The sequence below is a fragment of the Rhea americana genome, unplaced genomic scaffold (genome assembly GCF_003343005.1).
Source record: "Rhea americana isolate MKP2758 unplaced genomic scaffold, rheAme1 scaffold_21, whole genome shotgun sequence".
NCBI lineage: Eukaryota > Metazoa > Chordata > Aves > Rheiformes > Rheidae > Rhea > Rhea americana.
The window spans coordinates 5446740-5471923 of NW_028186258.1; the positions used below are offsets into that span (position 1 = coordinate 5446740).

Sequence of the window (25184 nt, forward strand, 5' to 3'; positions counted from 1 at the left end):
GCCCCGAGCTCAACTCCCTCCCGGACAGCCGAGGAGGCAGGTAGGCGACAGGCYCGTGCCGCGGCCGCGGCGCTGCGCTGGTCTCCGCGAGCCACCAGGTCTCCCCGCGGGCAGGGCCGGTCTCAGCCTCCGCCACCGAAGGGCCTGCCGTGCCCCTCTGCTCTGGGGGTTTAATTCTCCACCCGTTAGGCAGCAACAAACAGCCTCTTGCAACTCACCCGTGTCGACAAAAAGCAGACGAGGGTGAGAAAAGCCACCCAGGGCCTCGCCCCGCACGTTTTTGTCCGGCCACTTTCTCGGGCACAGCTGCGGCTGCAGCGCACTAGGGCGCTACAAGGTGGAGAGAGGTTTCATCTACTTTGTATTCCCTCACGTTTCTCCAGTCTAGAGCCCCCRAAGTGCTAGAACTGGCTATAGAAACCAGTTGCTGAATTGGATTTTTAATACTGCTACTTGAATTCAGGGTATCACTTTTCCAAGCAAAAGCAATAAAAAGTGAAACCCAGCCCAAGGCATGCAAACCACCTGAATTTCCTACAAGCAGCCTTCCTTTTAATTGGCAAATCTACTGCTCTACACAGGTTTAGGAGCCCAGAGACTAGTCTAGTCTTCAGCAAATAAACGTGTTTGCATTCCCGTTTTCTCTCARTGCCTTGCTGCATGATGCACAATTTGTACTGTTCATGCCATGAGCATGGCTGTTGTACATTTGATGTTTAATTTAATTTGAATTCTTCTGCAGACTTTTTTGAAGTGCCTTTTGTTCGCTAACTTGTTGCTCAGCCCAAGGACCTCATTAAACCCACAAACCTGCTGCTGTGTCAAGCATGCAACAATGTAACAATGGCACCAGGCAGCAGGGTTTAACCCAATTTGCACTCTTACATCCAGCTTTTTATCTGCATCTCTTTTATATTCAGTTGCACTCGTTTATATTCAGCAGTGCAGCTGTACAGGCTCAGAGCCATGTTTTAKACACAGTATCATCCAGACACGGCAAGACAACATGGCCTAACACTTTACACCAATATACTAAATTTGTATTCTCAATTTTTCAAAGTTACCTTTAACTTGCTTCTATCAAGCTGATTTTCTAAGTTCTCAAGGTTCCAGAGGATTATGGTAACTACTGAAATACATGAACACAGAGATACATGTTTTGGGACTAGTTGTATCAGTATCTCTCTCTGATCTTAGGAAAAAAAAATCTGAATTCTGCCATCTATACATTGCGAATCTAGCAAAGGTGTCTGGTGTAGCTACTGCACAAGTATTCACACCACCTGTGAATTAGGAGAACGTTAACATCTGTAAAATGATGTAGGTTTTGTTTACTTGTAGTGTAGTACTAAGAATACTTCATTTGCCTTTAAATAATGAAAGGCTAAAATACATTGTTTCCTAATCGCACCTCTTCTGTAAGAGTAGTCAGTCATTAATGTGGAAGTGCTTGACTGAATAGAACATAAGAATTATAATTTTATAGATGGAGAAATAGATGCATGGAGAGGTATGTTAATTTGTGGAGTCAAGACTGAGAAATTATTCCTTTCTAGAGCACAGTTTAATAGTGGGGGGGGCACACCCTTCACCTCCTCTTCTACCTTGGTCCTCTCTCAAAGAGAAAACACTTGAAGTATGTAGAACATTTAAAACTTGAAAACTTAGAAGTATTATATTTGCTGGTATATTTAAAGTGAATAGAATGGAAAGAGGATTTTTAGGTAGGTGGCTCCAAGCTGCTTCTAAGCTCAAGACAGATAGAAAGACTCCCTCCAAAAGGCACTTTGGAGAAGATGAATAGCCTAGTTGTTCCAAGCTGTTGTCTGGATGGTTCCTTTCTCTATAGTAAAGGAAAAAAGTTAAGAACCTACAGTTGGATGGCATGAATAACCCTGCTCTTGCTTAAACTACTGAGCTGCTTTTGTCCACTCCTTCCCTCCAAATTATGTCAAAATTAACACATATTAGGCACAGAATTTAAGTATCTTGCTCTAGAGTCTAAGACACTGAGAAGCTGCTGAATGTTGTTAGAAAYGTTGCTTAAAAAGCAAGGTCTTACTATTAAATTACTTCAGCAAAAATAACGTGATTATAATTTTATTTAATATTACAAAATACATAAACTGTCTCAACATACCAATATGCTGAATTATATTAATATTCAATCACACTTTTTACAAATATAAATGCTGGGCCTCAAGAGACCTAGCATTATGCTCATCTGTCCCACTTTCACCTGTCTGCAGCTGTCATTCACATGAATGTTCAGTCCCACAACTAGCTTGTAAGAAGTCTTGCAAGTGAATGCCTGATAGGAGTACAATTCCGTACATAGTTATACCTGTAATACTGTCAACAAATGTTTCATCCATAAAATTATTTTTGAGATTAGTCAAAAGTAAAATCCTAATCCAAAACCAACACAAAATTTCGGAATGTTTAAGTTCTCCACATGCACAAAACTCAAGCTCTATAAAACAAGTATGAAAAGGTTAACTTTACAGAAATTAAGGCATTCACCCTTTGAAAAAGTAGTTAAGAAAACAGACACACATGTAACTAAGAATATTGTTTTAATTAGGAGGTTAAGTCCTCTTGCTCAGAAAATTTGAGCTGCTACTGCCAAGTACTACTCTATGTTATTCCTCAGCTGTTCATTGTAGGGTTTTCCCACATAAAACTTTTTTCCTAGTACTGACCTCTGCTAAGTGGCGTATACAACAGAAGTGTTATTTTCTCAAGTCTTAAGGCCTTTAACTGTGTGCAACTGCTTCAAAATTATACAGCCAAAGTCCAGTAGGATATGCACCTAGCACTTCMACCATCGTAGTTTCATGTTCTAGCTCTTGCTAAAGAAAATGCCAGAAAACCACTATTGTTCATTGTCAGGCAAGCTTAACCTTACAAATGTTAAAAGTGCATTTATTCAAACAATGATTTCCAGCAATCTGCTCCAAATCAAACTGGATGTCTCCTCAGTGTCCTGTTACATACACACAAGTCAGCATGCCCATAGGAAAAAAAAAATCACATATAAAAAGCTATTTCTAGCTAGATCATTCTCTGTTGTAACTTAACAGGCAAAGGATGTTCTGCCAGCACCGCTCAGGAAGCAAAAACGGTAACTCCTTTTACCAGTAGTATGGCCAGCTTAAAAACATGTCAAACTAAATCCACAGTCCATTGCATTAAATTTTACCTTATTTCTAAGCTTCAAATTGAACACTGGCAAAATTTCATATTTTAAGAGCCTAAACTATCTTGGATGAGATCTCTCAACATCAGAAAGCTTCAGAAGTTTCTAAAGCAGAAGTCTTAAAGTAGAGCTAATTATGCTGTAATCCAGTAACTCCATTCTCAAATCTGTGCAGCAGAGCATGCTCCTGTAAAGTGGTCTTTCTGCTTAAGAGGAGTCTTTCCTTCAGCTGAAGGCAACCTCTGAGATAGAAATTGTAACAAGCTATCATATTAAGTAACTGCACTTTGCTTCTTCATTTGTGGAAGGAATCTACTTCCTGCCTTACACCTCTTCCTTCTCTGTCACTGTAGGCAACTTCTGGATGCAAGTGGTCTTATCAGATATCAAAATAACTATAGATTATTAAGGCACAGGGCTCTTTACTGCTAGCCACCACACAAACCTCACACACTCCCAACTTCTCTGCAAGAGGACAAGGTTGGACTGGAAAAGTAAAAGGCACAGAATGGCAAAAAAAAAGTTGTGGTACCATAATGTCTAGAAGAGAGAAAACAGTGCAAGTGTGTAACAACCCATGATTAAGCTCCTTTCTCTATAAGAAAGATTGTAGATGCCAAAGGCTTCTTTAGACAAAGTGAAAACAATTAAAAATAGGAAATCAAAGCAGCAGACTGAAATGAGTTTCATCTATAGTGCATAACTGAGTGGATAACTCTGAAGAATATTATCAGACATTTCAACTAATCAGTAGCTGAAAAAGAAGCACATTGCAGTAGTTTATATCACCTAAGTTCAGTATGCTGTAGTTAATTGACCTCTTTATATGCATCTTCCCTTTTCATTTCCCTTATCTGAATGGAAGGGCAAAATCTTATTCAGATTTTTAGTAATAACTATTAAAAGAAAAAAAGCTCTCAGTTGTAAAGGATAGGCTATTTTCCACTTACTGAAGAAAGGAGTATCATAGAGTATCACAGAATTGGTAAGGCTGGAAGGGACCTCTAGAGATCATCTAGTCCAACCTTCAGATGAGTAGCTCATACGGGGATTGAATCCACAACCTTGGCATTATGAACACCACGCTCTAACCAACTGAGCTAAACTTCTATTTGCATCTGGCATTTTAAAATCTGTTCTAAGTCTACACTGCCTTTTGGAAAAGGTTAATCTGCCTTCTACTGATTCCTAAATTACCATTTAGGAAATAGTAATTTGCAGCTGTGCTTAACAGATCCAATTGCTACTGTACTGCCACTCCAGAATTAGAGAAGCACTGAGAGAAACTTATGCAGTAACCTTATACAGTTGAACAGTTCTCACACAGAAAAAAGGTGCCAATTCATTTTATGAGGCATGTTTTAAGTCTTATTGCAATTATCCTACTCTTACATAATCCATTCACAAAGGATCATGTGGCATTTTAGGATATTCCTGTGATTACATATCAAAATTATACATGAAAAAATGCGCCGAGTATCTTGTCCAGTGGAAAAAGTTTTTAATACATTAMTTTTAAACTTACAACTCCCCCTGTGGCTACAGAGTAACCATGCTCTCCCTGTGTAGAAAACTCAGCTCTTCATATCCCCAATATGGAGTGCTAATACATCCTTGTCATAAAAGGAATCAATAAAAAATAAGTTTGTTAATAACTCATTTCAAATTCAAATAAGTTCCAGCACTTCAATAGAATATGTCTGAGTCTCTTTCTGGCGTTTAAGTCTTTGTAGCTCTAGCAAACTTCCTTCAATCTTGTTGAGTTCAGAGTAGAATCGTACCTAAAAAAAAAAAAAGATGCTTATATTAAAATATAAAGGTTAAGTCAGTTCATTTCATACATAATAATACTGCACAACTCCCTGTGGCTCATTATAATGCCAGATATTCTGACCAAGCAAATACAACAACTTTTTGGGTCAAAATGGAGGAAAAAAGCAATTGTCATTTGATGCTCACAAAGCAGCATATAGCACACAATTTGATTTACTATGCACTTAATAACACATTCTTAACCTCCATATTCTAAATCCACGCTAAAAGGAATTCAGCATTCCAGAAGATGTAGCTTACTTGGGCTCTCACGAACTTATGCAGGCTAGAAAGCAATCCTTTTGCTTCTGGTAGCACCACCATAACTGTGAAGTGAGCATCAAGTAGCAGGCACATCCAATCCATGATCTGAAGACAAACAAGAAAAGTACACATATACTTTACGATATGCAATGACAAAGGTTTTAGTTTGAAAGTGGACTCTAAAATGTTAACTTCTCCTGCAGAATACATTGTTTCACACTTTTCTCACTATCTCAGAGTGAGTGAGAAGCATCCTGTTACACCTGACTCCATACAGGTTATATTAATAGATAATGCCTTATAGAATTAATACAGATCTCTGATTTTATATACTCAAACAGCTAAACAGTACAAAAACTGAAGGAGATACAAATCTTTGAACTAGCTTTTTACCTGATTTATGGTTGGAGAAAGCACACCAGGAAGAGTGGTAGTAATTTTTTCACTGCTTTTCACATACAGGTAGTGTAAATACCTGAGAAACAGCTTTTTTAAAAAAAAAAGAAAAGAAAGAAGAAAAGGGGTGAGTGAGTGAGAGGGACAATAGACAACATGTTATAAGAACACATATAATAATAGACTTATCCCCCCAATAATACTTGTTTTAATTAAAGCACACAACCTAGACAGCTGTACACTATGCATTAAAAATACATTTTATGGCTCTCCAACTCAGTTTGGAGTTTGAAAACTCTCAAAGTATAAAATGACAGTCACAGTAATCACTGTTTACACAGTAATCAGCAGTTGTGTCATTGCAACTTAATCCCGACACAGAATTTCCTAAGGACCTTGTTAAAAACCTTTATCCACAGTAACAATTTCAGTCCCAATTTCAGCATCAGTAGCCAACAATAATTTGATGATAATCAGAATCAGGTCAACATCATCTCGCCTTCAGTGTATAAAGACTTCCTTCTACCTCCAAAAAAAAAAAAAAAGAATTAAGGAGATGGGAGAGTGTTAAGACCAGCTTTGTTCTGATATACCGGTTTTTATATCACTGTAAAGCTGTAGATAAGCTCAGGTACAGTAGTATGTGCAGTTTTTTTTTTCCCCTAAACTTGTGGTTCTGATGGAACTGATCAAATTAGCATCTCACCACTTTCTTAAGAGGCATCCAAAGCAAAAGAAGGTATTAAAATTATTACTAGATATGAACAATATTTAAGTGGACTGGATCATAAACATATATTTTCTTCCTTGCATCATCTATAAGCAAAGACCACAAAAAAACAGCAAAGTTCCATACGTACCTAAAAAACCATAGCACTCAATAGCATTGTATCTTTTTAGTCATCTTAAAATAAWGCTTAAAAAAGAATTAATGCAACCCTAGTAAGAATGATAAGTTTCTGATACATAATGAAAAAGCTCTCTTCCATTTCCTCCCTTCAAAAATTAATAAAAAATATGTAGAATTTTTAGTTTTAACATGCTTACAACAGCTTGCTGAGCTGGAAGGTCTTTCAGGTGAGGCAGAAGAAATGTTTCACTGTAAGCTGAATGGAGAACAGCATTTCTGTGTAGCATTATTGAGGAAACAATTGCAAGGAAAATATCAGTTTCTACAAACAAACTGGATTAATATAATTGAGAAGGGAGAACCTATTTCAGCTTTATCATCTCCTGTATTTCTATCAGGAAACATATGCAGTTACACTGCAGTAACAATCATCTTGAACACAAATTCTGTTTAGCACAGGCAGGTAACTGGCTAATTTCTTCAACAAACAAATTCACCGATGCTATTTTTTCTTGGGCAAAGGTTTAGGTTATGTTTTTACAAAAGCACAGAAATTTTAATTGGTGCAGGCACTTTCCAGAAGTTAATCATTCATATTCTAAGTGACTTTTTCYTGCTGAATAGGAACTTTTCTCAGCTAGAAATTCTCAGAAATTTTCAACAATAACAGAAAAGGTGTATTTTAGCAATACTAAAAGTAATTCCCTTCACAAATAATGCACTGATTTTCTTTGATTAAAATATACAGAGGATACAATAATGCAGCCTTTTGTGGTCCAACAGGGCAGAATTCACCATCATTCTTCAAATGGGTTTCCTTTGTGAATGTAGTATTACAGCTGTCCTCCTCCAGTTCAGTACTGAAACCATTCTCCACAATTTCAGTTTTAACTTCTTTATTGTTGGGTTCAATATCAATATAACAGATTACAGAGTCCAGATTCACATCTGTACTTTCAAGATAGTCATCACTAATGCTGTAGAAGAAAATACCATAGACATTTAATATTTTTATTATTAGGTTTAAAATCAGCAATGCCATCAGCCCAACATAATAGACAATATTAACTCTTTTGAACATACCAAAAGTGAAAATATATACTAAAAAATACTATCTTGCAGTAAGAATAAAAACCATGAGAAGACAGTTATTATTTTGTAATTACTAACCTTGAAAAATAAGTGATCTTTTCATGTATTCCAGCACCATAAGTTATTGTATTTGAGACATTCAGGAGTTTATTGCATGGTCCATAACCTTGAAAGATTGCTAACATCTTCTGACATTAGTAGACTGTTTTAACCCTTAAGACAACTATGGTTGTCCTAACATTTAGTAATTAAATATTTCACATTTCTAAGTTACTACTAATATGAACAAGATTTGGTGTTTGGGGAGGGGGGAAGTCTTTTGTGCTCCTGAAGCCCAGAGGAACTACAGTGCTAAAGGCTACAGTGCTTACCCAAAACTTAATTCATCCCTATTATTATACAAGAGCCATTTAAATAGACATCATGGTGAACTTAAGAGTTAATCTTTCTTATGGGCTTCTTACCCTAGGTAAATTCCTAATTAACAACACATCTGAAAAGAGGCAAATATATTTAAACCAGTAGTGTTTTCAAAAGCCATGCTCATTTAATTACACCTGACAATTTTTAGAATTACTAAAATGCTTTTTACAAGATGCCTACTGCATACAGTATACAGGACTACAGCATTCACTGTACTTAGAATTAAGAGTAAGCAATTCTTGGCAACAAACAGCATTTTACTAAAGGGCTTGGTTTAGTGAAGCAAAAGATTCCAACTTACCTTAAAAATACTTTCAAGCAAGCATAAGTAATTTCTTCAGGAATATCTGGGAACCGTTGTAGGCAGATTTGTAAGAGATGCATATCTTTTTTCTCCAAAGCAACGGTCATTAAGTTCGGGCATAAACTGTGTGAATAAGATAAAATAAACTGCACAGTTCACTCCTAGTGAAAACTAAATTAACAACTAATGTAGAAGTATTAATCTCATTTTACACAGAAAAACATCAATCCAACCTCAGAAGTATTGGTTTCATCAGCAAATAAGGAATAGACTTAAAAGAAAAATAGAGTAAAGCATGTTTCACTGTCAATTCTGATAATTCAACATGCTTCATGAAAACTGGACTTCTATATTTTAAGACTATGCCTTACAATTAAGGCATTGCAGAAGTGTCACCTGTAAGAGAACTCTTGTTTTTGGATCAGCTGTACCAGGAAGTTTCGAGGGTAGAACATTGGATCTATTTTACATCTGTTTGTAAGAGCAGTTATCACGCATCCAATGGTAGCCTGGAAATCTGGCATCTGTGCTTTTGACAACCATTGTTTCAATTCATCTTCAATTGCAGCTGGAGAGGAGTCCTGAAAACAACAAATACAGAACTCAGTTAGGAGCCCTGTGTTGTACAACTGTACACCACACTTCTGACAAAGCTTTAATTTCATTAAGCCTGAATACTACCGTTGCACAATAATAGCACAATCCTCTAACATGCCTGGTTAAGATAGCTTCTTCACCTTGATCTATGCATGAGGACATTGAAGAGAATAGCTTAAGAGACATCTGGAATGTTCTAAGAGTGCCTGCAGAATTCCTTTAGGATATTTGGTTTACTTACTTTTATATCTAGTAACAGCTGCCCAACTGTTAAGGTATCTGGCTGAACCTTAGCAACACTATTCCTCCTTGATCTTAACTACAAGAAAGAAATACAAAAAGTTAATATTCAGGTCCAAAAAGGATTTCAGTCAAGATAACTAGTCAGCTTGCTGCAGAAATTACATACAGTAGCTGGGTAGTCCCATCCCAGAAACAGTCTTAGAAGTCACCAGTGGCAAATACCAAGTTAAATTCTCCTTTGCTATAATGCGTAAAAACACAAATAGCAGCACAGGAGAAGAGACAGAGAAACAAAAACTTCACCGACTCCTAGTTTTAACTTACAGTCATTTTGGATTCAGATTTTAGAACGACGGATTGCTGTGACTGAAGGGAAACCACTAGCTCTTCATCGCTAAGGGTATTCCAGTTTGTAAATGAAGACACATCTGTGAACGCAAAAATAAAACTACATAAACACCTAAAGTGCATCGACTAAAACAGAGATATTACATCAGCTTCTGACAGTAGTATGTTTCCTAAAGTATAACCCAAGTCATTTTCTGCCAAGAAATTTTCCATTTGTTTTACCTCAGCAGCAGGTAGATTTATGATCTTTACAAACTGTTTTCTCATATTTTAGATGAGGAGAAACAAAGTTGTTATTACATAATTTATTTTGACCATTACTTGCAACAACATTTTTTTTCAGTGCAACACTAAATTACAGAAACCACTGAAGTACAGTTTAAACTGAAATTTACGTTTGGTACTACTCTGTCCAGTCAGAAGCTCTTTAGAAAGTTCTCAAGAGTCACAGTTTTGTTTAAGTTTGTCTTCAGTGACCATAGTTAACATCCCAGTATTTTCAGGAAGTCCAGCATTTGGACACAGGTGACTTCAGTGTAAGTGAAGTCACATTGAACTTAATGTTGCCAAAAACCCCAGTGCACACAAAAATAATTGAATTTAACAGCTAGGAACAGAATACACTGTTAAGTTACTTCAAGTTGCTTGTATCTCATTGATTTAATAAAGCTGTATTAAAATAACATTTTTATATTTTTTTTTTWAAAAAATGAGATCATAGCATTGGAATTACAAAAAATTCTTACCAGAGGTTTGACTGTCTTTGAGCTTTCCCACTGCAGCTGCCAAGGATGAAGTTTCACACTTGTATACAATTACTGTAAGCACTTTTCCATGAGTAAAAAAAAATTTTTCCCCGTAACACCACAACTACAAAATATTAAACAGATTGTTAATGAGGAGTGGAGCAGAAAAGGAATTTTCTGCACAGGCTGACATTTAACTCCTTACTACAAAATTAAAGTCTTGTCATTGAACAAAAAATTGTTAAGACTACTGTTGGATGGGTTTAACACTTGCTAGCAGACCTTCATTAAGTGTTGCTTTTAAATACAGAAATAAGCAAGTCTACTGTTGAATACTTTCCAATGATGTCTTAAAAGTACAGTAGCTGCTCTGAGGAATTAATTCCATTTGGTAATTTAAATTTGTTAGTGAGCTACCAGCAAGTCTGGCACCATTAAAATGAACATGCAAACAGCAGTTTAGGAAGTTGCGATCATTTAGGCAGTCATTTGCAAATGATCTGAACCTAACAGCTAATTAAATAAAAACCCAGTCAGTATCTATTTCATTCTCACTAAGTAATCAAGACCAACAGAAGTGAGAAGATGCCAAATTATCACAGAAGTTACTATAGGTCAGGATGCTTAGAGATGATGGTAACAAAAACAAAAAGCCACCCACACACAGCCACCCAGCAACTGGCCATTATTAATTTGATTTCAAAAGCTGGCATTTACTGTTCTTTCAGACAAAACCCAAAAGTCTGGAGGCCATCTGTCTCTTTTCACTTCTGTCAGGCCAAATGCATCAGATGGAAGCTTACGAACCACAAATTAAAGACAGAGCTCACTTGTCCACTGGTTCCCAGGGGCAATTCCTTTGAAGTTTGTAATGTTTGAAATTTTGTATTCCATACTGTTAGGCACTCTACAAAAAAATGAAATAGATATTACAAAATCAAAAGCAACACAAATGTTACATTTTTCTTTGCTATTTTCAGTTATTTGAAGGCTTGAAGAAATAGTTTCAAACTATTTCAAAAAAACTGAAACAAAACCAGAAACCATTTCAAACTAATTCAGTTTAGTAATGTATTCAACATTCTGGTTATTCTTCACAACAGAAGTATTTAAAGAATAGTTAGTTTTCAAGCGAAGTTTCGAACAAGAAGCAGCGATAACAGATAGCAGCCCATATAGCAAGCCTGTGCTGCCTGTTAACTTACCCACACACCTTTAATAGCTTTTCTCAGATCAACTTCAGCTATCCCTCTGATCAGTTTTGCTAAGTCTATTACCTAACCTGTCTGGAAGAACATTTTGTTTTAAAATACTAAACTATATTCAGTGGCTTAAATTTCCATTGCCCCACAGATCTTCAGAAGATCAGGCACAGGACTGAAGTGTTTCTGTTTCACCCATTTCAGACACTGATCTCTCATAGGACATTAGGTCCATTTCCCCACAGAGGTCCTGTATACTTCATAACGCTGCTTCCCTTCCACCACCACCTCTCACTGCTTCTTCTCAACTGTTTCCACAAACAGCATGAAAACAAATAGTGAACACAACATGGGGAGTTTAGTCTTGCAACTAACTGTACCATTTACTTAAGCACAACCTTTAGATTAGTGCTCTTAACTACACAACTCAAACATTTATATTAGTTTCAAGAGCCAGCTAACTCTTATACTTTTTGAATCAAGCGTTACATCATTCACTAAAGAAACAAAACCAACATTTTTCCTGCTTAGTGACCTATTTAATAGTCCATCCATCCTTTTACCTAAGGACAATACTTCAGAAATTAAAGACATCTAGTTATTTTTCAGTTACCTTTAGATTCTTCACCAAATGCTGTTAGACTTCCTAATACTGCAACATGGTCTTTATCAAGAACAGCAAAGGAAGTTCCTTTTAGAACACTTCCAGATACTGAAAGTTTGAGCAGTAGTGACTTTGACAAAATTTGCTCTTCCTCTTCACTGTGTTGCTGCAGAGGTATCAGAACCTTATAGACAGAGTCATTCGAATCTATCAAAGAACAGAGACAATGTTTTTCACCATCTCTCATTATGGAAAAACTATTTGACACAATGTGGCAGAAGAATACCCAAAATTAGAGCTGACATATAAATAAATATAGGATATTTAAAGGACATGTCATGATGCAAAGCAGAAACATGGTAGCAGAGCTACAGAATATCTCTGAGGTAAAAGTCACAAATTTTAAGAAAGTACAGTAGGCATTTGCAACCATCAAAAAAAAGCACTAGAAAGATGTAATTACTTCTATCACCAATTGTTTTAGAAAGTTTGAGACAGTAGAGTTAGAATATTAAACAGTAATTCATAAACATTACTATGTTTTCCATGTTTTTATATAATTCCTTACTTTACGATTACATCTCATTACAAAATATAACTTACACAAACACAGAAGTGTGACGATTTGATTTTCTATATATGCCGTGAAACTCAGTGGATTAGATAATTCCTGTTGTTCAAGCTTGTATTTGCATAGAATATTCAGCTTAAATTTCTGTATGTAGATAAAATAATCTCCATCCTAAAACAAAACAAAACAAAAAAAACACACACACACACACACAAACAAAACACAACCACCCAAGTTTGTCTTAGGTTTACAAAGAGAAGAGATAACATGGATTCCAATATTAAGATGTCAGTACTGCTAGATTTTGAACATTAGGTGAAATTATGAAAGTATGTGTTTACTTCAGTAGGATCTAGGGTATAATTCCAGAAAGTTTGCAGATTCAAGCATGTAAAGAAAATTCTAGACTGATGCAACAAACAGCTTCTCCAGGAAGAGGCATTTGAAAGAGATTCATGGATAAATTTCAATCATTTGAAGCTTGTTTACATAAATACATAAAGCATTTGAACATGCCGCTATTAAAGGATTTTATTTTTGAAACTCACTTTCTCAGTAGCAAAAATTAAGATGGGTTCTTGACCTTCCAGAAAAGCTTCACTCCACCTTAAAACAGAAAACAGTATGAACATTTGTGAATTTTAGGTCTATACCCAAAGTCATGCCACTATTACTCAGACAGCCACTCATTTTTATCTGTCTAAATAATTCCAAAATATTAAAACCAACACATCCCCCAAAATTCAACTCATCTTGGTCTTTGTATCCCTCATCCCCTAAACGGGACAGTTTGCATTTCTGTGATCACAAATCAAGTTTCATAAAGTAGTACCACTTACTTAATGACTTCATCTGAAATAAAGTTCTGAATTTCTTGTTGAGGGGCTTCCAAAAGGACATCTAAAGTTCGAACATCACCTCCTTTGAATAGTACCAATGGCTCCCCGTGGGGTAGTGAATGTATCCTGTATACATCAGCTGAAAGCTGTATACAGAAACAAACAAGGTAACTTAGTAACTTCAAATTCTACCTTCTTCAGTACATTACCTTGAAAGCCAAGTGTTCAGCATGATTTGTTTTTTTTTTTGTTTGTTTGTTTAAGCTCTCTCAATAAGTAAGTAATGGAAGAGTAATAAACTTTTAAGATTTCTAGTAGATGGTGATTTTTGAAATGCTATAGAATAACGCAATTCACTACCTGACCAAAAATTCATAGTCTTTAAAGAAAGTCCTTAGAAATGATGCACTTGGGATACTAATCAAATTAAGGGTAATACTTTGATGATAAAGTCACTCAATCCAAGTGGATTCCTTGCAGCACTCCAGAACATCAAGAAGCCAAGTTAACTAAACAATCAGCTAAAGCTTAATGTTACCAGTACTATGAAAATTAATCTCTTCCCTCTCTCAAGATTCAAAATGTTAACATAAAAGCAAATTAAGGCACTTACTGTGGCTTTAAATACTTTGTCCAAGTTAACATCTTCATCCTTCCATATTCTTAAAACCTTAGAAGAGAGACATTGTTTGATAAGCACAGTAAATTACTATGTACACTTCATATCACACAAAATTCTAGTGATTGCATGTTACTGGTACAACACAAGAAGAAAATATGAAGGTATTCACAGTAGCTTTAGTGAAAACAAACTAAGGGAATTTTTTCCTGAATCTAAGTAGAAGTAGATCAAAAGAATGGAAACAGATTAAGGTACAGACAACCTGATCTGGAAGAGAACATGTTTCAAGGAGAAAAACTAAAGGTTAGAAGGGATATTATGCATATGTATGCATTCCAAGTGTTAAGCGTGGGCTGAGCAAACACTATGAGAAATGCAAGAAGTACAGGAACAGAGAAATGTTAAGTTTTGAAACATGAGCAGAAAGATAGGAATACAGGTATAAACCATTTCAACTATTTCAGTAGAATAACCAGTTCTACATTTCAACCAATTTATAACGAGAAAAATAACTTATCTTTGGAGAAAGTATTTACAGAACATTCTTTACTGAGAATGCTTCAGTTTTAAAAGAGGTCACTCCATAACTGGCGGTTAGCACAGATGATCTGCATGCCACCAAGGACATCCCTGTCCACTCAAAGAACAGAGGTGACCTGAATTACAATAGTACAAAACTAACATTACCAGTTTTGAGAGACTGCAATAAGGTGCTGAGCACTCCATACATTTCCATTTGTTCCACAGAGCTAAAAGAAAAACAAGAAACAAGGACCACCACCAACTTCTCTATCTACATTCACTCAGAACACTCACTACATTATTTTTTAATAACAAATAAAGAATCTCACCTTGTCATCATGAACAGCAATATATTCATGAGTTTCAAAGTTGCATACAACTGGACATGTGATAATTTGTCCATGTTTAACTGACCAACAACCTAATGGCTTCTGATCTGAAACCTAGAAGAGTAAGAACACATACAGTTAAGACATAACATGGTATGCTTTTGAAGATTTCTCTTATGACAGAAATGTACTTTAAAGAGAAAATACCAGTCAACCAAATCTGGCTTGAATAAGAATATTAAAATATGGAAAATTCTACGCTGGAACATAAATGGAGTGCAATTAGTATTCTTTTTTTCTGACTTTAATGCCAGAAATATCAGACGAACTCAAAAAAACCTCAACAATGGAAATTTATTTCTTTTCATTTTATAAATAACTAATAGACAGGCTTATGCCATAAAGCACAGTGATCATGCTAAGCTTTTCCATAACATATTAACCACTAGCATAATTATACACAGAAATGCATCCTTTCACTTCCTGGTTTACTGTAAGTTATTGAGACCAAGAGCAATGAGTTTTACTAAATTCATCTTATATATGATTCATATTTTGTTGCTCAGAGAACATTCAACCCCCTTTCATTAGTCTAAAAACACGTAAGGTAAGCTCTACCAACGTATTTAGATTCTCATGTATGCTCTTGGTAACAAYACTAAGGATCCCAAAGGACGTTGTATCATGCACCCATTCAGATACAACCCCGTCCCCACAAACACCACAGCCAAACAAAGACATAAAAACAAATACTTGTCTAAGCTTTCATATTATGGTCATGCATTTTTAAAAAACACCTGTAACACCACTTTTTAGTTTCAGGCGCTGCAAGTACTCCAAGTCCTTGGCCCCCAGCCAACAGGAAGGCAGCTAACAGCCACTAAGCTGACAGCCGAGCGCGACGTGGGGCACCCTGGATACTGCAAGGAATCGTTATCTACCCTCAAGCCTCAGAACGCGAATACTCCTTGGGAGTGGGGCAGGGAGAAAACCAACCACAGAGGAAACAAGCAAGGGACCCCCAGAGCGGACACACAGGGCACCGCCACGCCGCAATCCCGCGGGGCTCGGGGCCGAGGGCCGCTCCCGGGGGGCCGCGGAGAGCCGAGCCGAGCGCCGCTCCGCTCCGCTCCGGCAGCGGGCGGCGCGCTGAGCGGGCCCTGCCCGGGGACGTGACACAGGCCGCGGCAGCCCCGGAGCGCAGGGGCGGCTGCCAGGGGAACGAGCTGCGCGGTTACCTTGAAGAGCGTGGCCGTCCTGCCGCGGTCGGTGAGCAGGACGTGGTCGGAGTCGGGGCCCGGCTCCAGCGCCAGCACCCCCGCGCCCAGCCCTACGCCGCCGCCGCTAGGCCCCAACCCGCACAGCGTGAATCCCTCGCACAAYGCCGCCATCTTAGCGCGCGCCCACCGCTCGCGAGACTTGCCGCGTGACGGGCCGGCGGCGACGCGCCTGCGCGGCCGGGTACCTTYCCACGCCGCCGCGGGCGGAGGGAACGGGAATGGGCATGCGCCCGGCGCGCCGCGCGTGCGCCGTTGCTGCACGTGGAGAGGGGGGTGCTGAGGAGCCGGCGGTGTGAGGGCGGGGCTGGTGCTGTGGCGGGAAAGCGTCCTGCCGTCCCTGAGGCGAGTTCGTGTGGCTCGGGCGTTACCGCTGTCGACCTGAAAAAATCATCCGAGCCGCCGAGGTTGTCTGGTTTACACAGCAAGCACAGCACAGTTATTAGCTACTGGAAGTAATCGATGTAAATACTGAAACTGTGTAGAGAATCTCTGATGTGTTTTATGGCACAAAAAGTGAAGCTATTTGCAACAGCCTTGATTTTGCTGTATTGCTGTAATCTATAAAACTAAGGTTACAGTTCTTTTCTGTTTCCTTCCATGAAGTTCTAGTAAGGCTTCACTGGTTAATATTTGCCAAGTACATAAACTACAGTGCCTTCTGAATATTTTTAAGTATTACAAAATTACACAAGACTCAGTTTGTCAAAACACCATTACAAACCAGTACAATTAACCACATTAAGGATTTAATTTACTCATTTGTGTTTCCGGTGTGTTTTGTGCATATTATTAATCATTTCCACAGCTATCTGTATGGTCCTGAGTGTTTGATAGTGCCTTAAAATGTATAATTTATATGCAGTTAGCCCACGAACATCAGATATATTCTGTCACTTTGTGTCTACACAATAAAATTGTGCTGTTTTTAAGAATAATTAAATGTACATCAACCCCATGAAATATGTCTCATATAGGATTTTTGTAAATGAGGTTTCAAAATTTGTTCCGTCTGCAAGAGTAGCACCCAACCTTACTAATGTTAACAGCAGTCGGATCAGGTCCAGGTTTTTAACTAGTTTGTAATGCGTTTGCATTGCAGWGTAATTTTGTGTCTGCGTGCAGATTTTCATACAATACAACCCCCAAATCTTTTAAAAAAAACCCTTTCAGGCCCAATTATTAGTAATTTTATTGACCTAGGTGATGTCCACTCTCAGAGAATGGTCATTGTCAGCATTTTAATTTCAGAGGTCTTGCTGTGGGCATATCTGCTTGCTAGAGAATCCAGTGCTAATCTTGGCTCTTTTGAGAGTAATCACCAGGCTTACTTTGGTGGCAAACACTCAGCCAGAGTCTTTGCTSTCTGCTGTCTACCAGGCATGGCCTCAGCTTGTGTATTCCAGCAGTGTTAATGCATTYGTGTTACTGAAAAATGATTAACACAGAGCCATGTTCCTCAGACAATGTAGGGGTCCTGTGGTTTCTGTCTCTTTTGTACAGTTACCAGATCAAATCCATATTGGATTATACCTGTATCCTGAGCTGGATGTTCACATTTCCATCCTATCATACAGGCAGTGCATCATCCTGTACTTAATTGATGTATTTCCTAGGCCAAGTGTATTTCTTTTATTCCTTGTTGGCAGGACATCTCATTTTGCGGTGTCCTCTTCACTGCATTAGCTCATTCCTGTGTCAGCGTTTCTTCAGTTGGTCACAGACTGGAGACCTACTGCAGTTACTCATTTAGCAAAGCAGTTATATGACTCTAATCAGTGCTCCAGCAAGACATACAAAACTCTCTTCATCCTGGTAACTTTCAATATTTTCCATTCATGTTTACTTTTAGCTGGCTGTGATTTATCTTACAAAGTAAGGATAGCCACTTAATAGTTTTTAGAGTAAACTCTGTAATCTCTATCTTAAATATTTTCTAGGCCTATGTTTATGCCATGTATCCTGTCCTACATAGTTGTGAAGCATTACTATAGTGAATAAGCAACTACCATTCTCCCAGTGCAGAGAGTACTTTATTTCTATGGAGTAATCCTCCATTTAAAAGCTTAAAGAATAATTGTATGTGACATTTCTGTTGACTAAAACAAAATGACTTGTAGATAAGTGATGCAGGATTCTTACCTTTTGAGAAGTTTCAAGTGTTCTCTTTTCCAGTATTTACTAAAACACTGTGTTGCTAAACGCTGCATAAAGAATTAGAAATGTTTTCCTACTGAAGAACTTCCTTGGTCAACTAAATGGTCATTTACAAATGAATAGGCTAACGTCAGATTGACACCTGCCAAGATAAAATCTTYAGAAAGCTCAAGGAGCAATAAAACCTGAATTGCATCCTCAGTAAATGTCCTAAGTGGTCTGAATTTTGCTTACAATGCCAGTTCTTTGTGCAACTTAATTCTGAGCAAGTGATTTGTAGAGCTGGAGGCAGAAATGTTAATGGCTACCTTACTTGCCATAGGAGAAGGAATAAAAGAAAATAGCTACACTTGTAAAGAATAACTGTTGGTAGTTTATTTACAACAAAATGCAAGGAAAAGTACAGTATTAAAAATAAATAAATTTGAAAAAAAATCAGAAATGAAGTGATATGGATGAAAAATATGACCATCAAATTCTCCTGCTTAGCCTTGCATTATCTAACATACAAAGCATTTCAAAACTTGGTCCTTCTTTGATGGTAATGGTGTATTGGCTAATGTAGCTGTCATAACTCTAAAYAAATGAATTACTGGACATTCAGAGTCACATGGAATTGTCAAAGAAATTAAACAAAAAAGTGAATCTGTTTTAGTGATACCGCAGAATTACAGGAGATTGTAATTGAATGACCGTGCTGTTTGTTTAAAGCAAAACATTGTTAGACTTATTTAGAATTTTTTAACTTACACATATAAAAACAGATCCAAACAAGGAAATGGAAAAGTTCCTATGGACTAGTTCATGAATTCTCTTTTACTGCACTCACTAACTCATAAAAAGCATATATACTTGGCTTACTTCAAATGATAGCACATTGTTTTAAAGTTACAGTGCAGCAAGCTTCAAAGCGGTTTTAACAAAATGTAGCTGTCTTGTTACAAGATGAAAGTCAAAGAAYAAATATTTTCATTTCAAAATCTCTACAGCAGCAATTAATGCAAATTGACTACTAGATGTCACAAAATTACTTTCCAGAATAATTAAAAAAGCCAAAGAATAAGGTCAGATAGTTTCTTTCAATAGGATTTATCCGGTCATTTACAAAATCAACCAATACATTTAGAAGAAATCCCAATAAGTAAGTGTATCAGGAATATGTTGCTCCTGATAAGTGTTTATGAATACCTCATTTTTTAATTTATTAGGAGATCAACTCTTCTAAATGAATTGCCAGTTACTTTGTTATGATTGTTCTCAGTGAAATTCATGAAAGTAGGAGCAAGCCTGGGAGAAGGTTTTAATAAAAATCCCCCAAAACTAATCACATTATCTGTTCTGAAKWGTATTCTTCTTGATGTGTATTCCTTGTATAGTCACAACAGAGCTGTATCATGTAATTTTTCAATCACTGTGGCAAAGAATAAGAARACACAGCTATTTTGACTATTCAGCTTTGCTGCCTGGCACCATACTTTAAAGATGCACTCACTGATAATTACATTATTTATTTTTTGCAAAAGAAGTGATGAACACTTGCAAAATACTCTCTATTTTTCTCCTAATAAAGATGTTCGAAAATACAACAAAAAGCACTGTGACAAAATCAATAATGAAAACAAAGTGCTTTCCCTCAAAGCTTGTCACCAAGTATTCTGACCTTCCTTTTTCTTTAATTGTGTATGTGCGTGTGTATATGTTTGTCAGGAATTTTCTGGAAGAAAAGTCATCCTGCATTAAAAATAAAAAGAAAGATACGATATTTAAAGATCACATTGATGAAACAAATAATGAGTGACTAGTAGAGAAAACTGAGCAGAACATAGTAGAGGATTCTTATACAGCCCATAAAAAGCCTGTGGTTATTTCTTATACAAAGCAATGGATCATTACAGATCTTTTTATTTGCCTTCATTAGTAAGCAAAATGGAGGCAATATGGATGATCCTGATCCTGATTTTGGCCTATAGTAAATTAAGGCTGTCTTCCAGTCATTAAACCTGATACTCCTATAGAACAGCACTGAGAGTTGGAAGTGGATGGCAGCAGCACATGTGGACAGAGGCACAGCATTAAGCAATCTGTCATTTTTTCCATGACATGATCAGTGTCTTTCGTTCTGTTACATATCTGTCATGCAGATACTGAGTTGTGTCTTGTTAACAATTTTCATATATTCATTATCCCCAAACCTACATAATATGATAATCAATGTATCCACATGGGATAGGAGGTGAAGCAATTCAATATGAGTAAAAGGTATGATTACTTTGGTCTAATAATCTGTGTCAAACTCAGATGTTAAAATATATATACCTATCCGTGTGTATATATATATATATATATATATGCAAATTCACTGAAAAATAAAATTTCAGGTGGGGATAACCCAAATGATTTGTACGTACGTAGGTCAAATTCAGGTATATAAAACCCAACCAAACGATACTTTACGCTTTCAAAGGTCTCCCTTCTCTGCCTTCTCTTCCAATATTTGAATTTTGCTATTTTTTTAAAAAAATGATTAGACTGGTTATAATCATGAATACTTAATTTGTACATTCTGTGAGCTGATGTCATAAACTAATGTAGGGAAGTTTTGTTTGCAGCATTAAAGTGGCTGTTTTTCTTACCAAAAATCATCATCAGTTGGTTTACTAATCACACACAATTACTAGCTTGGAGAAGAAAAGGAAAGCAGAACATGGACAGTAAGTGGGAGAACGCATGAAATCAGACCACAGCTAACCTACAAAGAGCTCCTAGATTTTGCCTACTACAGAGTTTTTTAACTATCAAACAAATATACACATTTTCAGTGCAGGTTGACAGTGGAAATTCCTCTCCTGCTACTAAAACTACCCTATTAATATCACACATTCAACATAACTTCTACTGGATATACAGCTGTTGAGAAGTTCAGTGCATTTAAGCCAGGCAAACTTGCATGAGCAAATCATACCATTGTGCTGAGAAGATGGCACAAACATCCTGTTCAGGTAAAAGGCCACCCTGAAACTGATTGTTCATTATGCAGTGATAGTTCAGTTCCTAGAGGAGGACTGTAACTCCTTTTTTTTTTAATTGTGACCATTGTAACTAATGGTAGAAAATATCACTCACTTTGATCATGTGATTCAGGCAATGTGCTATCATCCACTGGGAATTGAACAGTGGCTTATTTAATGTCTACTACAGCAATCAATAGAGATAGCTACTGACAACATTCATTAGATAGCAATTTGTATGAAAGACAAATTGGGAAAGGTTCTCACTGAGCTTAGACTTAAAAAAGGAAGGAAGGAAGGAAGAGAGCACTTCTGCCATTTCCTTTCTCCTCCCACCCTCAAATCTGCATATCTCTATGGGGTAATACCCATTTCTAGACTTTCATTCCTGAGACTGAAGAGTGATTTCATACATGGGCCAGGAAGAGCACTTCTTTTTCCTTAATGTCACCTTCCATGGGACTGAGAAGCCCCGTGGTCATTTGCATTTTCTAAGTAACAGATTTTATTCACCTCTTCTTCAGAGACAATGGTAAAGCCTGGGACCAGTTTCCTGTTAATAGAGATTGTGCTGTTTAGGAAAGATGAAAGGCAGGATAAGAAAAAGCCCAGAGGAGTCTCCTATTTTCTTTCCTTTTCAGAGAAGGTCTTACAGCATAATGATTAGTCTTCTTCGGTGAGGACAGGACAGAATTCATTGGTTTTGCTTCTCAGCTGGCTCAAATTAGCTGCTTATTTTTCTATCTTATACATAGAATAGGAGTCGTGAACACCAATACAGACTTAAGAGATCACAAATGTACAGGGGAGAACTATTAAAATACATTATTTACAAGAAATAGGTGGTTTCTTTTATAAATTCTGTGCAAGATAGAAATACTTAAATGGCCTCGAAGTTAGTATAATTAATTACAAGTGGGGCTTCAATACAGTGATACTTTAGGTTTGAAAAGTTTAGTGTTTGTTAGCTTGGCCCCAGCTCCTGAGTCATATTAAGCAAAATGTAAATCTGAATGATTGTTGTTGGTGTTCAAGTACAATGAGCCGCAGGTCAAAGGTTTATGAATATACATGAGAAGCTTAAGTGTAGGAAGGATTTAAAAATCAGTTACAATAGAAGAAAATGGGAGCTTTTTTCCTGTTAACCCTGCATTCTAGTTGGCACAGATTTGCCTCAGAAGTCCTTGGCAGCTTTACTAAATACCTACTCCTAATTATAAATGCCATGACCTAGATGAAGATTTGTAGCTAGGCATACTGCTACAGAAGGATTTTTTTATTTTTATAGGATTCTCCTCAGACTATTTCATTTCATGTCAGTAAGACATGCCATATGGCTTGGAACACTTTAGGAATATATGAATTATGTTCTCTTGCATGCACTTCTCTGAAGGTTTCAGGATCATATCTGAGTAAAGAAGCAATCTTTCCACAGCAGGAAGATTATTTTAAGCAAAAACCAAACAACCAACCGTCATGAGCTTTGCAGATATTGAGTTATTCTTGCTGTGGTGGACATGGCTTATCAGAAGGAAACATGCTGGGTTAAATTTAAAGGTTTTTTTTCTCTGGATCTGGAAGAGTGAGAGTTTCTGGAGCAGACTTTTTTCGAGGCCGCTCTTTGGGAACTGTTAGGAATTCAGGAGCATCTGTAGAGAGAGGAGTAGACGGAGCACTAGATGGAGCACTGCGGGTTGAAGAAGGCATGGAAATGTTAGAGATAGATATTGCAGGTGGGAAAATCCCAATTTTCTTGTTGGTAGCTTCCTGAGTGGCTCGTTCAAACTCTCGGACTTCATCCATTGTCATGTCTTCAACAAGAAGAAAAGAAAGATAAATGACGTGTTAGAATCATTTCAAATGATGATTTCATTAAGTCAGTTAAACTCAGTTAAACTACTTCCATCCAAATTCTAAATCAAGAAATGAATGTCTATCATGCTTATTAAATGATTCTCCATATGAATGCTTCYCTATTGTAATGCATTGATTGGAGTAAAATAAGCAACCAGTGGAGGAAAAAAAAGGAAGTTAAGTATAAGTATGTTGATTACATACTAATGGTTCTTTTTCTTGAATCTAAACTAAATATGAATAAAGAATGCTACCTCTGTAACTGCTAGAAAAATCAAGCTATTTCACAGGCAGTTAAAGAATACACTTAGATACAGGAAAGCAAGTGGATTTTTTTCTGAGCTTGAAACTAAATAAAACTCACAGCAAGTTTTTTTTTTGAGGTTTTTTTTTTTTTTTTTTAGTTTTTTTGGAAGAGGGATCTAGATTGTGAGCATGGACCAAATAAAGGGCTGGCACCAGCACAGTTACATTGTTTGCTTACTGTAATTATCAAGGGATGAAAAATTCTGTCTCCCCAAGCATAGCTTCCATTGATTTCTAGTCACAGTTGCATGCACRTAACTGAGGACAATATTCCTTTCTACCAATAAAGCCTAAAGAATTCCTTCGAATTTGATAAAGCCACAACACACTTTCCAACTTTCCCATCCAGAATCAGTACTTAAGTATTTATGGACAGCTGACTAATCCACTGCTTCTTAATACCTTGGAAATGAGACACAAAATGAGAATAGATTAGACTGCTTAAAGCCACTTTGCAATGGAAAAACAAGTCCACAAGATGCTGCTTTAAGAGTTCTGAGTCTTCTCATGAAGGTGACGAATGTGTCACAGTGCTGTAGAAACCCACAAGGGGGCAGAGCTAGCCCATAATAAACGTGTTTTAAACTGATCTATGCAAAACTTTTCTAATAATATCCTAAATGAATGACATCTGCTACAAACAGATACATGGAGCAAACAATCAACAAAATTTTGCTGCTTCATGTCTGCATTGTCTGTTGGATGTCCACTATGCCAATTCAAATAAATTTACTGATTTTCACTGAAAATCATGTTAAATTAGTGAACTTACTTGAAGGATACACAGAATTAAACTCAGCATGTTCGAATCCACCTCAGCTAGAATAGAAAAAAACGTATCTGCCAATCGGTGTCTCTAACTGGAATAGYTGACTACTACAAGACAGAAAAAAGGCAGAGCCAAAAAAAGTCCAATAAAATCCCTTAATTTTTTTTCCCTGAATAATGCATTTTCAATTTGTGTGACTTCATTATTGATCTCACGCTACTTGCCATCTTTTTTAAGACAGAGACCGGAGACAGTCAAGTTTCATAAAATCAGTTATAGATTCTTTGAGCTCTGAAAACTCAACAAACAGAAATAAAAATACTGACATTTTAATCAATTTTAAATTCTTGCACGTTTGGGTATCTGAGACATGGACTGGCAATAGCGTTTAGCATGTGTATGGCAAAATCCTACACTTCCAGCACATTGACACTTTTCAATTTTACATTGACACTTTTCAATTTTACCCAGCTGCATGCATCTGTAGCCTTGGCTGCAAAAAGTTATGTGAAAGAAGCTTTATGTTATATTACAACAACATATTAAATTAACAAAACCACACATGTTGCCAGCTTCCTTCTCTCTTCCCTCTAGATTACATCCCAGGGACTTTTTCAGCCTACAAAGCAGTGCCAGTTACTAAGAGTGAAGACTAAGCTATTTTCAAAGCTGAGATAAGTGGTGGAAATAAAACAGATGGTCTCAGAGGAACTGTACCTACTTTTGTTGGAGATAGATTTGAACCTGTTTCACTCATTTACATTTTGTTTCATTCTAAAACAGTGCATGTAGTGTTTCTGAACTGTTTAAAAGCACACTAACATCAAAGGGAGACCATGCATTCATTTCA

The 25184-nt window shown here is 37.0% G+C and overlaps 2 protein-coding genes across 2 annotated transcripts in view; both read right to left on the minus strand.

Moving 5' to 3' along the window:
- Positions 1-2084: 2084 nt before the first annotated feature.
- NOL11 (nucleolar protein 11) lies at positions 2085-16388 on the minus strand. The gene is made up of 18 exons (XM_085304708.1): positions 16202-16388; positions 14964-15077; positions 14104-14160; positions 13491-13636; positions 13200-13257; positions 12684-12822; positions 12090-12287; positions 11105-11181; positions 10275-10398; positions 9505-9608; positions 9179-9256; positions 8737-8921; positions 8338-8463; positions 7277-7498; positions 6719-6797; positions 5669-5761; positions 5273-5380; positions 2085-4980 (listed from the first exon to the last, which is right to left on the minus strand). The coding sequence occupies exons 1-18, from the start codon at positions 16352-16354 to the stop codon at positions 4867-4869; spliced, it is 2175 nt and encodes a 724-aa protein (XP_085160834.1). The 5' UTR covers positions 16355-16388; the 3' UTR covers positions 2085-4866.
- Positions 16389-18747: 2359 nt separating this feature from the next.
- Positions 18748-25184, minus strand: part of PITPNC1 (phosphatidylinositol transfer protein cytoplasmic 1) — a 92767-nt gene continuing 86330 nt past the window's right edge. The window contains 1 exon segment of the mRNA XM_085304709.1: positions 18748-23216. Coding sequence (XP_085160835.1) covers positions 22903-23216 — 314 coding nt within the window. The 3' untranslated portion in view covers positions 18748-22902.